This window comes from Thamnophis elegans, chromosome Z (assembly GCF_009769535.1).
Source record: "Thamnophis elegans isolate rThaEle1 chromosome Z, rThaEle1.pri, whole genome shotgun sequence".
NCBI classification, from domain to species: domain Eukaryota; kingdom Metazoa; phylum Chordata; class Lepidosauria; order Squamata; family Colubridae; genus Thamnophis; species Thamnophis elegans.
Window position 1 is genome coordinate 31712210 of NC_045558.1, and position 17450 is coordinate 31729659.

Sequence of the window (17450 nt, forward strand, 5' to 3'; positions counted from 1 at the left end):
AACATTGGGTAGCTCACCTGTAGTTGGTTCTACAAGTAGCTCTGGATACTTGTAGCCATGATTGAAATTTTCTACAGCTCAGGTAGACAGAAAAACATGCCTCCAGAAGGACAAGCTCCTGGGTGCAGATCTTTCCCTTCAGCTTCCATGAAAACCATGTTGATAGAATAGAGATTAGGAATACCTATCATAGTAGAGATTTGGGAAAGGAGAGGAAGACAGAGGGCATAGCAGCCTGTGTACCTTCAGAAAAGTGTCTGTATATCATATATATGGATGAGTAACAAGCTTATCTCAGGGAGTTGAACAGATGATGCCCAAATTATCCTAGGATCTTTTAACCATCTTTTAAAATAATTTAATCTCTGGGAGACACTGAACCATCTTTTTAAAATAATTTAACATGGGGGACACTGAATGAATGTGAAACATTGGGACCATATTGCTGCCAGGCAGAATCTGCTAAAACACACCCAGAGCATAGAACTAAGCATCTTATACATTGGGGATTTCTAAAAAAATAAGTCTATTGATAAAATATATCCAGTGTTGCTTGCTGTTAATATCTGGAATACTATAGACTGTCTTCCTGACAAAACAATAAAGTAGCAGGGAAGATTCATTAGTTATAATATAATGAATAATTTCACAGTTGGAACAGCAAGATGCCCCAAAGGGATGGCTAAAACTAATAATTAAAGTACTGGTGAAACAAGTGAATGAACTAGATTGCAAACTGAATCAAGAAGAAATAGAGAAAAAAAATCCATTTCTAAATTATGCAATTCTGAAACTTAAACTGCATCCCAAGTACCATGAGGTCAGGTGCAACTCATCTGAAAGTGTTTTGCCGAGTGAAAACTGTAGAAATATGAAAGTTAACATTAGCCTCTGCATCACACGGTCTGACTAAAGAATAACAGAGTTGGAAGTGACCCTGGAGGCTTCTAGTCACAACTCAAGCAAGAGATCCTGTATTATTTCAGACAGATGGACGTCCAATCTTTTCTTAAAACTCTCCAGTGATCAATATAGAACTTGTTACGAAGGTTGGAGTAGTTTATGACAAAAAAAGGGAGAAAAAGCTTTAAAAAGGAGTGAATGCATACTCCAGAAAATGGTTGTATATTCTTGTTCTGGAACAGAATCATGGATATTTCATGCTCCATTAAGGGGAGAAAAATCCCAGCCTAATCAGAAGGAATTTTCTGTATAAGAGATCAAGGAATGCATAGGTCTGCAACAGAAAGGATGAGATCAAGTGAGAAAGATAAGCAAGGCTGTTTCTTCATAGGGTACTGTGCAATGAAAAAAGTGTAAAAGATTTGAAAATTATCAGGTTTTAAATGTGTGAATCACTCTTCACACTGATAAAGGAGTGTCAGATATCAAAGAAATAAACAGATGCAAACTACTTCTTGTTTACATAGGGTCCAGCTCTTCTCATGAAAAGAATAAGAGGAAATTTACAAGAGTTTGCCTCAAATTTTCCTATATATAGGTGTTTCACTCTGTAGAGTAGAATAAAAACTCAATTTTTATGGCTCTGCAGTCCTTGTTCAGGGTAGAGCTGGGGCGACTGGATGAAGTTGAAAATGTCCTGGCTGAATACTTACTGAAAGTCTTGTAACTTTTAGTTCCCTCCTATAAAACTACTGACAAGAGATGTAGTTTCTATTAATTGGTTTTACTACTTCTAGTCCATATTGGAAAGAAGGCAATAAAATTCTGTACCATCCACCCCACCTGTTCAGAGACTATCAATTGTCTGTTATTGCTAAATGTGTTTTACATATAATAAAATAATAATTTATTGCTAGTTGGGCTTGGACTGTGGAAGGAAACTTTATAGTTATTGGCAAGACACTAGTAACAATCTGTGGGTGAGCATTCATTTGTATGCATATGTCTATTAAAATTAACCACAGTTCTAGAAGATTTTGAGTATGACTAAGGACAAGTATATTATTCAGCTGTGTGATAATCAAAGGAACATAATAACGTTCTTATGTCAAATCACTGGTTTAAATTCAATTTGATATTAAAACAGACTGTCAGAATTATCAGACAAGAGAGAAGTTTATTAATATATTTGACCTTTACACCTTTTTATAACTAATTGGTAAAATAAATCTACTTATCAACATCTAGAATCAAGACATAATTTTAACAAGTTAGTCTAGGATCCTATATATATTTATCACAATGACTGATGCAGTACAAGCATCATACAAATTATAGAAACACTAAGGAAACACAAGCATTATACAAATTATACCAGGGACCAGTCTAGGAACCTTACACAGTTCTCATTAATTACATAAAAGCATGGGAGCAATAACCATATTAATTTGTGGTCAGCCGGAGACCTGCAGAGCTCGCAGCGGAGTCGGATAGTGAGTAGGTTGGGGGATGAACATGGGCTAGACCTGGAGTCTGGGGAAGGCTCGGATGAGGGTTCTGCATCAAAGGCAGTGAGGGGGCCATCTGGGAGTTATGTGCTGCCTGCGGAGCCTCCAGAGTCAGACAGCAGCGAGGCAGAGAAACAAGCTTCCCCCCCCCCTCACCCGTTCCCAGTGCGCGCATGCACAGAACAGCCAGAAGACAAGAGCAGTTAAAACAGAAAGGACAACTCAGGAGTCAGGTTTGGAGGTGATTGGTCCCTCCCTTAGGATATAAAGGAGGAGCAAAGACACATGAGCCTTTGCAGGAAGCAACTTGGTTCATGCTGTTCAGTTTACCTTCTCAAAATATATTTGGAGCCTTTGCTCCGTTTGGCCTTGCCAAGCTAATTGCCAATTAAGTCTTTGGCAGCATTTTCAAAGAAGATAAAGGTGGGAGCTCATTGGCCTTATCGCGAAGGACTTTGGCAGCCTTCTGTAGAACTCTTTACTAGTATTTGGAACTCATTACAGGTTGTGAATGAATATAATTCACAGTCTGATATAAAAATAGGGTTTTTGGACTTAATTGTGTGAGTTTTACTGTATCAGGAAGCCTAGGTCAGAGCAATCAACCCTATAAAAGAACAGCCAATCTTCACTCAGTGATAGACATATTGCAAACACAAATACATATTTTGATACATTCAGACAACACAGAAGAATGACCAGAATTCAGATGGCCGCAGCAAATGAAAATATCCAAAAATTCCTGCAATCTGTTAGAGAATTCAAGTAAGGAGCAAGAAATAAAAAGTCAAAGAAATTAAAGATATATGATATAAAAGAAAATACAGCTAAATTTATCCTTACTTTCATTGTCTTTTGCATTACTTCATATATTTTGTTCTTTAAGCTTCCTACTTCTCCATCTCAGCAATTCATTCATTCAACTACAATTGACTAACTCTTCCCCTTCTCTTTCACTCATTCATCTTCCCTTCATATATTTATTTTGTAATTCCATTTTCATGTATAATGTCCTAGGTTCAAACATCCTCAGTATCTTTTTTTTATACCGACCCCTCCCTTTTATATTAAATCCAATTACTTCAGGACTTGTTCATTCCTGAGATTTTTCTTCTTCTCTTTTGTCCATGCATTTCTTAACCACTCAATTCCCACATAATTCAACTTACTTTTATGTTTCTCCTAACATTGCTTAATTTTCACTTATGGACAAAAGTCTCTTTGGCTTCTTTCAGCAAGTACCATTCCTTGCAACTTACAATATACTCCCTGTTGTGGCCCAGCAGGAGCCGTTGGAGCTGCCGCCAGACTCCGACAGCGAGGGGCCCTATGAGTCAGCTCTGGAGGATGTAGAGGACCTTGGACAGGGGTCCGACTCTGAGCAGGGCGCAGAGAGGCTGGTTGGCCACCAGGAGGCACCTGAGCCTTGGATCAGTGGGGAGGAGACAAGGGAGAGTGAGCCGGATGCCAGTAGTGAGTTGTTCCTGGATGCACGGCATCGAAGAGCTAATAGGTGTCAAGATGCACGGCATCGAAGAGCTAATAGGTGTCAAGAACAGTTGAGCAGTTACAGGACGTAATTGCACTCAGCTGGTGGTCAATAGGCTCCTCTTCAGACTATATAAAGACTCTTGTGCACATGCCCCTCTTTGCAGAAGTCAACGCACGATTGAATGTCGGAGGACATTACTGTGAGCTTGGCAGGCTGGATTGCTGCCAAGCCTTATCTGTGTTTATTGCTGCCCAAGCTTGTCTGTGCCAGTTTGCTGCCAAGGACCTGTCTGTCTGTTAATTAAATGCCGTAACTTATATTTGGCTCGGAGTGTACTTTGGTGTGGGAGGAGGGGGGTCAGAACAACTCCCTATCATTTTCCTACCAGGCTTTATACACATTAAAATATGTATAAGCACTTTACCAAACAAAATATACTATTTCATCTACATGCTAGTTTTTCACTATTTAGATACATACCTCTAAACTCAATTTTCCCTGAAAAGTGCAACCACGTAGGCATTTGACAGACTAAGTTTCATATTTTACTTTTCAAAATATCTCCAATTTATTTTACATTCACTGCAAACCAGAATACATTGCAAAGTTTACAGGTAGCAATATGACATTATATGCAGACAGAAATATGCATACATTCAAGACCAACATATGTATGTACCCAAAGCCTTATACATTTACCTATACATACATTCAACAACCAAAAGGATACCACATATATTTATTTTACTCCTTCTTAGTGCTAAAAAGTATTCAACCATTTTCATATTGGTGCAAAATGATTCATTATTTTACACTCTTCATTTTGTCATGCATTTCATTTAAACCATCAAACTTTGTCCTAATGATACATCTCAATACTTGCTGAAGAGAAAGAAATAGGTTTTGCAACCACTGCACAACATAACACTTACCAACTTTTGTTCATTGTCATGTTTTCAGTCAGAACTCCTCTCGATATTTTCCAAGATACCTTAACACTCTGATCCTCATATAGCTTTTGCCTTCATTTTTTAATACTTTTTTCTTTGTGTAACAATTTTGGGCTCAGTATGTCAAAAAGTCAGAGCATGTCTATCTTGATTCTGCTGGTGAATCACTCCCACACTCATCTTAGACAAAAAAGGCCTCCTCTCTTCCCCTCCAGCCTCCTTACCTCCGTCCCCTACCCTTCTGTCCATAGCTCTTCTCCAGACACTGATTTTATGGGTCCTCCAGAGCCTTAGAAAAGTACACTACAATGCTCACAAGATTTTTGGAACCCCAGAAGCTGTGCAGGAGCAAGATTTTTTCACACAAATTCCAGAGGCCTGGAGATGTAGTGTGTTACCCCAAATGGCATGGTATGTGTCGTAGGCTTGCCATCACTGGTGCAGTAGACTAACAATGGATTCTTTCTATAGTCAAGTATGGAAGCAGTCTTTACATGTGTTAAAATTGCATCCATGACATAAGCAACTGCATACCAATTCTAACTATTTGCCAGTTTGTTTGTTTATTTATGATTCAAATGTATTGACTGCCTAGCTCCAGACTCTCATGCAAAACTTTAAAAAAAAACAAAATTATAAAAATAGCAAGCAACATTAAAACAACAGGCAATCCAGACTAAAATGCTCAGGTAACAAATCACATACAAACATACATACAAACATTGGCCATTAAAAAATGACACACATCAACCCCAGGTCTGAGAACAAAGCGAAGTTTTCAAATTATCCTGTTTTTAATTTATACTTTATTTATATTTTTATTTATATTCACTTATAGATCATCATACACTGGATAAAACTAAGGGGGGGAATCCACTTGAAGATGGTCTAGATCAAGGTATTATACAACATTAAACAAGGGGACATGACTTAAAATAATATCCATATATCTTCTGCACCAATAGCTTAAGGAAAAATGAACTGATATACGTTTCTGATAGATTCTATATATTTCTTTCTCAAATACTACTAAACTCCAGTACAGGAAATACTACTAAACTCCAGTACAGGATGCACTGTACCAAATCATCTAAAGTGCAATGGTCCATACATTCAATTCTCAAGTACATTTGAATTCCAGAGAAAGAATTGACTGAAGAATCTTCATCTAGGATAAAAGCAGTTGTATACTGCCCCCCCCGGTGGCTGATATAAGTAATGTGTGTCATTATCACTATTTTCCAACGTACTGTTATGCATACTTTTTCGTTTATTTTTCTTGTATGTTGACTTCTTTGATAATATTCCACTACATTCCCGTACAAATCATTCAGTTACATTGTGATTACAGAAGTTATACAAAAATATGCATTTTTGTAGAAGAATTAATAAAGTATACATTTTGTGCCCCTGACTATATGGATATAGGGATGTGTATGCATGCAATAGGCGTGTGTAAAACAAGAAAAAAACATTTAGACATCATATGGCGAAAGGAATATGAGTTTGGAGTGTGAGAGAGAAGAGAGAGAATAGAGAGGTTTCTAAAAGGGAATGTACTCTGTGAAATTCCTTTGGGTGTTTATGCAATAAATTTTATGATTCACCAACCCTAAAATAAGCAGCTGTTCTGTGACTGTAATAATGTTCACATAAATTTCTAAAAACTTGAATGAGTTCCAAAAGAGATTGGAAACATTACCAGAATTACAGGTACCTTATTTAGGATATCCCTTCTATTTGAACTTATTGGCTAATACGTGCACTTCCTGCATATAGAAGTGTTTTACTACAATCAACCCTGATTTCAAGGCCAGAAATCAGTTTTAGCTCATGAACAAGATCATGAGCATTTCCAATCTCCTACAATCATATAAAAGGATGTTGTAAACATTCAGTGTTCTACTGAATGAGCATGATTGTCTAAAAATTGTTTTGCAATTCTTTGTGCGCACATTCCAAAATGCAAAGGACTGGGATAGAGATATTTACAATCAAACGTCCATTTGCATGCAAGCAAATCAGTGACAGTCTCTTACAAAGATATGAAATATGTTAAGCAAACATCAATGCTGAATGAGATACAGGGAAGAGTCTAGTTTGTATCACTATACAACTAATTTAAATTACTATAAATTTACTTTATTTTACTTTATTTACCAAGGATCACATATTAATATTAAAATACCTCTATATACTTCAGTAAGGAAATGTGCAATTTGCTTTCCAAATTCTAACTTCTACTTTTAATTAAACAATTCATATACATTCCTCATTTAATCCATTTTTTAAAATTGTTAACGCTCTCATTCGTAGACTTCAATAACTTAGTCTTTTTATCTTTATTGTGATTTGTAATTACAGGATAACGAAGAATTGTTGAAGTATTTTGTTAGTTTACTTTAAGAGTTTGTGGATTTTAGTGCAAATTCTAAGTCACTATATTGTACCAAAAGTTCAAAGCTATTTGTCCTCAGTTTTAAAGGAAGTGATCTTCCTATTTTATGTATATTCATTAAAAGATTTAAAAACTGGAAGCTTGTTGAAAAATAGATGTAATACATACAGTTCTCATCAAACAATCATGTAAATCTAGCAACGGAATATTTAATGGCTTGCACAGAGCCTACATAAAAAGTTGTATGAATTTAGAGCTTCTTTCAGACCATCAGAGCATGAGGCAACTAGAATAAAGTGATGGTGTAATATTGTGTAGGAAAGATTTGTGAGATTGGACAAAGAGAGGCTGCCTAGGGAACAGTCAGATGAGGACAGAATAGCTACAGCTAGATAATGGCAGAGCAAGTAGTATAAAAGGGACTCTCAATAGCTTCTCAGGTTGTAAAGCAGGCAGAGGGACAATTGTACTTTCATACTTGCAAGATTCTATTAATGTAGCTTTATGATAATATGGAACTAGTTTATCTGATTGTGTTTCCTATCTGGTCTGTCTGGGAAGGCAAAGAGCTGGCCATCTCTTTGCAATTCCTTTCTGGACAAAGAAAGGATTTGATATTGCCCACTAGCGCTCCAGATACTTGCTTCTTGCAAGGAGACCACAACATACTGATTTCTAATGTATTTAATGCTAAGAGGGACAAGAATGTAGCCATCTTGCTCAAACCATGGTCAGCACCTTTAAAAGTTCACAAACTTTCTTTTCTATCACTTTTGGAAATTGTTGGTTAACTGCTTTTTAGCTATTAAGAATCTTTGGATTGTCAAATCTAAAAATATCAGATGAGTTTCCTTCTATAATTAGTAAAAGAAACTTCAAACATAACTTTTAGGAACTATTTTAAAATAAATAGCAAAGGGAAAGTTAGAACTATGTTTTGGCAAAGTTACAAATGGATTCAGGCTCCAGATGGATGTGAAATAAGATGCTGGAATTAAATATAACCATCATCCCCACAGGAAAATGCTTTTGTTTTGAATTATTTTAGAAAAAAACTTGATAGAATGGAACTTTTGAGTTGGACGCTAGAAGAACGTAGAAGTGAAGATTGCAGTTAAAGGAGAAGAAAACTTAGATTCAACTTATAGATACAGCATGAAGCAAAATATTTTAACATTGGTCATATTGAAGAATATTTTTGAATAATGGACTCAAGTTAATCTTAAGAGTTTTTGTCACTATAGATAGACTGTATGTAAAATGTTACAGAAGAACATATTTTGCCTTTCAAGACTGAGTCTAATCTGAAAATGAATTTAAAAATGATAGACTACAAGAATGATATGGATAATGATGCTACACCGGACATACAAAGAAATCACCCATTGCTTTAGTAATTAAAAGAGATACACAAGTAATAATCCGGGAGAAAAAAAATTGGACCATTTTCCTATATTAAAATTTACAAAAGTAGCTGGTTAAAACTTTGAACAAAGAAAGGGACAAAGAAAAAATGGAAGTAAATCAAATTCTACAACATTTGAGGGAACTAAAAATAAAGATTGTTAAAAGTAAAAAGAAAGGAATATGAAATTAGTTTATTTGATCAAGATTAAAACAGGTATGTTGTTATTTCTACTGACCTTTAATAAACTTTTGCTGATATCAAGACTGAAATGAGGGGTTCTAAAGAATTATTTACATATAGGAGATAGATATGTTAAAAAGAGACCATTTGTCATGTTAAAAACAAGATGAGTTAAGGTACTAAAATTGTTTATACTTGTTTAAGGGGAAAAGTAAATTCTTTATACATTTATTTTTATTTACTGATTTTTTTTCTTTTTTCCATTTCTTTCTTCTTATGTTTCATAACCTTTCTACTTTTAATTTTTTAATTTATTTTTAGTTTGTATTAATTTACTATTGTAGTTTCACTTTTTAATAACTTTTCACTATTAAAAAATAAGACATGTGGTCCACTGCAAAATGCCATTATTCAAACATATAGTACATGCCTTATATATAGCAATAGCAGTTAGACTTATATACCGCTTCATAGGGCTTTCAGCCCTCTCTAAGCGGTTTACAGAGTCAGCATATTGCCCCCAACAACAATCCGGGTCCTCATTTTACCCACCTCGGAAGGATGGAAGGATGAGTCAACCCTGAGCCAGTGAGATTTGAACAGCCGAACTGCAGTCAGCTGAAGTAGCCTGCAGTGCTGCATTTAACCACTGCGCCACCTCGGCTCTTATATCAATTACTCATGGTAAAAAAAATCCCTAGAGAGCTGTAGTTTAGCCAGAATTGAATAACCTGGACCACTGATTCTTATTACCTGAAGAAACAGGCTCTAAATCTCAAAGGTCCATATTCCACTTTATATTTTTTTCTTTTACTTTAATAGTTAATACAGGTAATTCTCGACTTACGACCACAATTAAGCCCAAAATTTATAAAGAATTTGTTGAGTTTTGCCCCATTTTATGACATTTCTTGCCATAATTGTTAAGTGAATCACTTTAGTTGTTAAGTTAGCAGTGAATGTTAAGTGAATCTGGTTTCCCCATTAACTTTGCTCATCAGAAGTTTTCAAAAAGTGATAGCAATAGCAATAGACTTATATACCGCTTCATAGGGCTTTCAGCCCTCTCTAAGCGGTTTACAGAGTCAGCATATTGCCCCCAACAACAATCTGGGTCCTCATTTTACCCACCTCGGAAGGATGGAAGGCTGAGTCAACCCTGAGCCAGTGAGATTTGAACAGCCGAACTGCAGTCAGCTGAAGTAGCCTGCAGTGCTGCATTTAACCACTGCGCCACCTCAGCTCACGTGACCCTGGGACACTGCAATAATCATAAATAGGAACCAGTTGCCAAGCATCTGAATTTTGATCACATGATCATGGGGATCCTGCAAAGGTTGTAACCGTGAAAAACAGTTGTCACTTTTTTCAATGCCACTGTAACTTTGAACAGACACTAAATGAACTGATGTAAAGTTGAGGAACACCTGTACTATGTAACCTTAGCCCTCTTTATCATAACGTTAAAGGCAGTTACTTAATAATAAATACAGTAGTTATCATATATTAGAATGTGAACAATTAATCATTTGGGGGAGAAGTAAAAACCTCCAATATTTGAAGTTGTTGTCATTCCGAATTTATCCCGTCCAAGATTTATTTTTTTTGTGCATGTCTTGTTCCATGTCTTCGTTTCCTGAGACAAGTATTTACATATGTTTTCCTTTTTTGGTTACTTTCATCTCCATTTGCTGGTATTGCTCAGCTTTTTTCCACATAACCAAGAATGGAAAAATGTGCCTGTTACTCCAACCAAGCTCAGGAATGACAGAAAGCATTGCTAATTAATGGCTTGCCTGATCTGCAAAAGAGGAAAGTAGCCTCTATCCATTCAGCTTTTGCAGAACACAATCAGAATTCAGAATTCAGTTTAGAACTATATGGAGGAGAAAATATGGGGGAATTATAACACCTCTGCATGCATGTTGTCTTATTATTATTATTTTTATAAAAAGCACATTTCCCTCTATTTTCTTTGAAATGCAAGTTTTAAAAAAAAAAATGGAGCTCCCGCATATATTTTAAATACACCATGTGTTAACATACAATATTAGCTGATCCTTAAATATATTCCTCTATAAGGTAATCTGCTCGCGTTTGTGGGTTGTTTTCATGATTGTAAAAAAAAACCAGTAGTAATGCATCTTTAAAAATATTTTTCTGCAAGATGCCCTGATGTTATGAAAGGGGGAAGGGAATGGCATCTGGCCAGGGAAGGCAATGCCTTTTGCAGACAACTATCCCAACTGCTCCCTCTTTTCTTGCCCGCAAAACAAAACAAAAAAATTTGAACCCTCCCGGGGCAGCTGCTTTAGGAAGTGCGGGCAGGGGAAAAACAGCGAGCCGCTGCAGCGGGAGCAGCGACAGAAGGCTGGCATCAGGGCAGAGTCGAGAAGGAGGGAACCCCCCCGCTTGAAAAGGGTCGGGCATGGGGAGCAACGGGGTGGCAGGCCGTGGTCGAAGGAGGATGTGCCATCTAAGCGGGAAGGGCTGGGCCCAAGCGGGGGCTCGGCAGACACCAACCTGTCAGCAAGAGGGTGGTAAGAGCCGCTCCGCTGGGTTTGCTGTGGGACTGCAACCAGGATCCTGCTCCGTGGTGCGGCATTGCTCCTTGCTGCTGGAGCTGGTGCGGTCCTCTCGCTGTTGCCGCTGCTCCTCCTCCCTCCGCCGCCCGCCTTCCCGCCTGACATAACCATCCCCAGCAGCAGCAGCAGCAGCAGCAGCATCGCTCCCTCCTCCTTCTATAGGAACGATCCCCAAGGCAAGAGCCAGCTAGGCCTGCAAAAGGGGGTCGGTCTATGCATATCCAGGCCCGCCTTTTCTCGCCCAGGGGAGCTGCTTTATGTCTGGGAGGCTTGGTCCTGGCTTGGTTTCGCTCTAGACTTATGGAGCTGGGTCTGCTAAAAGCGCGCGTCCCGGGCTGAACAGGAGAGACAGAGACAAATGCATTCTGGCGCTCTCCAAGCTGGCCTAAGGCAAACATACACAAACACCCTTTTGTGCTGAGGCAAACATGACCTTCTGAGGGATTCCTCTTTCCCCCCTGCAGAAGCACCCACTGGTGTGTTATTGGTAGCCATTCCACTAGCTGTGGGAGGAACCAAAAATATGAAATCAGTACATCCGAAATAGAGTTACTGGAGATGGAGTAACAAATGTCAGAGGCATTTGTGCAAAAAATGTATAATGCCCCAAAGCAGGGTGGGTTGTTTGGTAAAGAGAGCAGAAAATATCCCTCCCACTCAAAGTGTGAAAATGTAGCAAAGCTGAGTAAAATACTCTGCTAACTAAAATCAGATCCATCATCTGCCTTTCTTTAAATACGGATATACCCACACACACCACCAATCTCAAAACTACCTGTATATTTTTCTATCTAATGATGCAAAATGCAGAAGTTTGAAATTTCTCAGGAAGATTGGAGATGATTGTAATACTATAAATGTTCATGAAATTTGGGGCAATTTTAATTGAGTTTTTTTTTCTATATGGTATTGGTCTAACATTGTTTTTGTTTACTTCCATATGCTTGCTCATACTGTAATTTTGAGGAGTGCTTCCCCACCCACAAAGGCTCACTGGTGCCCTAACCACTGATAAATCTTGGTGTCCCCCTCCTGTGTACATATTGTACAAATCTTCATTGGGGTTTTTTTTCTTTTTCAACTTTGTGGTGCCCCTTTTGGGCCTGGTGCCCTAAGCATGTGTTTAATCTGCTTAATGGTTAATACACCACTGCATAAAGGTCACATTAACTCTACAATGTGTAGAGCTAACACTTGATAGATCTGACCTCCATTAATTTTATCCGATTTCCCCTTTAAAACCACCCAAGTTAGTGGCCTTCACGCATCTCTATATGGCTTCTACAAATTAATGGGAGAAAATATCTTCTCTATTAGTAGTCTGCTAGTTTTCTAAACCCATTTTAATTAAACTTAGGAATTATTGTCAGATTTCAAGCTCATAATGGGAAGACAATAGCCTTACAGCAGAATCACCACTTAACAATTTATAGAATCTTCTAGTTATCCAACAAGACCGAGTGGCTGTTGTGTTTCCCTCCCAAAAACTTGGTCAATATTCCATCACTCAGGCTGGGGGGTGAAAATCTACGCCCCTCAGACAGGGCTCGCAACTTGGGGGTCCTCCTGGATCCACAGCTGACTTTAGAACACCATTTGTCGGCTGTGACCAGGGGGACATTTGCCCAGGTTCGCCTGGTGCACCAGTTGCGTCCCTACCTGGACCGGGAGGCGCTCGCAACAGTCACTCACGCCCTCGTGACCTCAAGAGTGGACTACTACAATGCGCTCTACATGGGGCAGCCCTTGAAGAGTATTTGGAGACTTCAACTCGTCCAGAACGCAGCCGCGCGAGCGATTGTGGGTGCACCTCGGTACACCCACGTTACACCTATTCTCCGCGAGCTGCACTGGTTACCGATCAGTCTCCGGATACGCTTCAAGGTGCTAGTCGTAACTTATAAAGCTCTTCATGGTATTGGATCTGGGTACTTGAGAGACCGCCTGCTGCCAATTACCTCCCACAGACCCATTAGATCTCACAGGGTTGGCCTCCTCCGGGTGCCATCTACCAGCCAATGCCACCTGGCTATTACCCGGGGGAGGGCCTTCTCTGTGGCAGCTCCGGCCCTCTGGAATGAACTCCCCGCAGGGATTCGGACCCTCACCTCTCTCCAGGTCTTCCGAAAAGCCGTCAAAACCTGGCTTTGCCGGCAGGCCTGGGGGTGATGAGTTCCCTCCCCTCTCGACATGTATGGCTGTGCGACTGTTGTCTACTTTTATTATTTGTATTTTGTCTTTTATGTTCCCCTTTTTTTCCCCCTTGAATTGTTTGCCGCCCTGAGTCCTCCTGGAGGAGGGCGGCATACAAATAATAAAATACAAATACAAATACAAAACTAGTTTTGTTGCAGCAAAATAACAATAGTAATAGGCTTTTTTATACTGCATCACAAATTCTGAGCCACGATAGACACTAGTAGTCACTAAATCACTAGTAGACATCCTGCTATCAATGTATTGCTTAAATTTTTTTCTTTCCCTCAGGTAACAGTTGAAAGAGAAATTGCCCAGCTAGAGCTAAATAAAAGTATAGGTACAACAATCTAGTTTTACAAGCATTTAGTTATTGTGTATTTTTATAATTAGTAGATTTGGAGAGAAAATAGAAATACCCTGTGTTAGTTACAGAAATAAAGTTTATTTCAGATATTTTTTAAAAGTGAAACATGGATTCTAGGAAAGGCATAATGTGTTCCTTCATGTAAGGGTGCCTCAACTAGTAAGAACATGACAAAGAATATAATATAGCTTCAAGAGGTGCTGAAAATATATTTTTTTTCTGACTGGAAAAAAGGAACTATTTACCGTATATCAAATTGCTAAACTACTCTACAATGTTAGTTCAATTAAAATATATATGTAAATTATTTTATGCTACATAACTGCAATAGTGATAAGAAAATTTATCCCATAGTATTATCTTGTTTTTAATGCAGATATAATCACATACACATTATAAAATTTGCAGCATAATTCTATAATATACAGGTAGTCTTCAACTTACAACATTCATTGTAAGTCACTTGAATCACTTGAAAACTGTGGCAAGAAAGGTCATAAAATTCACAGTTATTGTCTTGCTTAGCAACACAAAATTGAGGCTCAATTCTGGTCGTAAGTTGAGGAGTACCTGCATACTGTTTCTGAGTCTTTCTGTGGAAACAGTGACATTCCTGGGGTTGTGACTACAGTATAGTCAATTGTTAACTAACTTGCCATGGTAACTTGGCCATGTACTCTTCTACCAAACAATGGAAACATTTATATTCTGTAACAGATCAGTTGATCAGAGAAGTGGGGAGTTCTGTAACTTTGTCCCTGAAGATATGAACGGCTAATTAACAAAATTATTAATATGTTGAACATAAATGTATCAAATCATGTTACTGATCCCTGTTCTTATGCAGCTACGTGATCCTGTTTTTTCCAGCAGATTTAACAGAACTCTTTACTGTTCTCTATAAACAAAACAGCTTTGATAGCATTTTAAGACTTGACTTTTTTTGTTAAGCAATAACAGCTGACTTTCAAATCCCCCTCAGACTTTGAAATAATGAATCATAAAGTTGTTCCTTTAATATGAGTTCTTCATAAGTAGTTTTATTTCAATTTGTATAACAGTGATACGTTAATTTATGAAATAAAATCAATGTAATTATTGCATTTAATCATCATATTTATTAGTATTATTTTATCAAGGAAATTTTCCAAAACAAAACCTTAACCTCTGAATTAAAACCTTTTCAGATTTCTTGGACTGATACAGAATTTAGATTTAGATTTAGCAATAAATCCAAATATAGATTTATGGCAACAGATCTAAAAATGTAGTCTTATCTAGCATTATAACTTTAGTCAAAACATGTTTTAATTCTGCTTTTCATTGTAATGAATATATATGAACACACAACCCTTGCATATATGAACAAAACAGAGTTGTGAGAACAAGAATCCTTACTAGCTTCAACTGATATACCAGTTCTAAAATTTATTACATGTTCAAAAAGAGAAAGTAGCACCTATCTAAAAATTGAAGCAAGGAAATGTTTCATTGAAGCAAGGAAATGTTTCATTGAAGCATTATTCAAAATAGCTCACAGGCCATTCTAAATGATTGAACATGTTTAAACCAACCATAATTCATGTTTGTGATGCTTTATGATACAGATCTTATAATGTGATCTGACACAAGTAAGTAATACAATACAATAGCAGAGTTGGAAGGGACCTTAGATGTCTTCTAGTCCAATCCCCTGCCTAGGCAGGAAACCCTATACCATTCCAGACAAATAATATCCAACATCTTCTTAAAGACTTCCAGTGTTGGGGCATTCACAACTACTGGAGGCAAGCTGTTCCACTGATTAATTGTTCTAACTGTCAGGAAATTTCTCCTTAGTTCTAAGTTGCTTCTCTCCTTGATTAGTTTCCGTCCATTGCTTCTTCTACCCTCAGCTGCCTTGGAGAATAGTTTGACTCCATCTTCTTTACGGCAACCCCTGGGATATTGGAACACTGCTATGTTTTTTCCCCTAGTCCTTCTTTCTCTTAAACCAGACATAACCAGTTCCTGCAACCCGTTCTTCATATGTTTTAGTCTCCAGTCCCCTAATCATCTTTGTTGTTCTTCTCTACACTCTTTTTGGAGTCTCCACATCTTTTCTACATTGTGGTGACCAAAACTGAATGCAGTATTCCAAGTGTGGCCTTACCAAGGCATTATAAAGTGGTATTAACACTTCACGTGATCTTGATTCTATCCCTTTGTTTATGCAGCCTAGAACTGTGTTGGCTTTTTTGGCAGCTGCTGCACACTGCTGACTCATATTTAAATGGTTGTCCACTAGAATTCCAAGATCCCTCTCACAGTTACTACTATTGAGCAAGGTACCACCTATACTGTACCTGTGCATTTCATTTTTGTTGCCTAAGTGTAGAACCTTACTCTTTTCACTATTGAATTTCATTTTATTAGATAGTGCCCAATGTTCAAGTTTGTCAAGATCCTTCTGTATCTTGAGCCTATTTTCTGGAGTGTTGGCTATTCCTGCCAGCTTGGTGTCATCTGCAAATTTGATGAGTTTCCCATTTATTCCCTCATCCAAATCATTGATGAAGATGTTGAAGAGTACTGGGCCTAAAACAGAGCCTTGGGGTACTCCACTGCATACTTCTCTCCATGAAGATGCGTTTCCATTGAGGACTACACATTGGCTGACCAGTGCGGTTGGTCAGCCAGTTAGGAATCCATCTGGTCGTGATGCTGTCCAACCCAAATCCTTCTACTTTATCTAATGGTAGGTTATTGCCTACCTTATCAAATGCCTTACTGAAGTCCATGGAAAGAATATTTTGGTAGAAATTTGGTTGTAAAACAAGGGGATAGAGAGTTGCTAAATAAATTTTTCCCCATTTCATTACCTTTCTTGCCACAGTTGGTAAGTGAATTACTGTAGTTGTTAAATTAGTTACACTGGTTAACTGGTAAGTGAATTTGCATTCTCAATTGATTTTGTTTGTCAGAAGGTTACATAAGGTGATCACATAACTTGGGACATTGTAACTCATAAATTCAGGGAGTTCTCGACTTACAACATTTCATTTAGTAACCATTCAAAGTTACAACGGCACTGAAAAAAGTGACTTATGACTATTTTTCACACTTATGACCATTGCAGCATCCCTCTTATCACATGATTTACATTTGGATGCTTGACAACTGACTCACATTTATGACGGTCGTAGTGTCCCAGAGTCATGTGATCCCATTTTGTGACCTTCTGACAAGCAAAGTGAACGGAGAAACCAGATTCATTTAACAACCGTTAAACTAATTTAAGAACTGCAGGGATTCACTTAACAAATGTAATGAAAAAAGTCGTAAAATGGGGCAAAGCTCACTTAACAAATTTCTCACTTGGCAACTTAAATGTTGGGCTCAATTATAGTTGTAAGCTGAGGACTACCTGTAAATACCCATTACCAGGGGTCCAAATTTTTATCAGGGGGATGCTGCAAGGGTC

General features: G+C 37.9%; 1 protein-coding gene across 2 annotated transcripts in view; it reads right to left on the minus strand.

Annotated features, from left to right (window-relative positions):
* Positions 1–11535, minus strand: part of SGCE (sarcoglycan epsilon) — a 49244-nt gene extending 37709 nt beyond the window's left edge. For both annotated transcript variants that reach the window (XM_032234743.1, XM_032234740.1), the window contains exon 1: positions 11363–11535. In XM_032234743.1, coding sequence (XP_032090634.1) covers positions 11363–11444 — 82 coding nt within the window. In that variant the 5' untranslated portion in view covers positions 11445–11535. The remainder of the gene's footprint in view (positions 1–11362) is intronic.
* Between the last annotated feature and the right edge of the window lie 5915 nt (positions 11536–17450).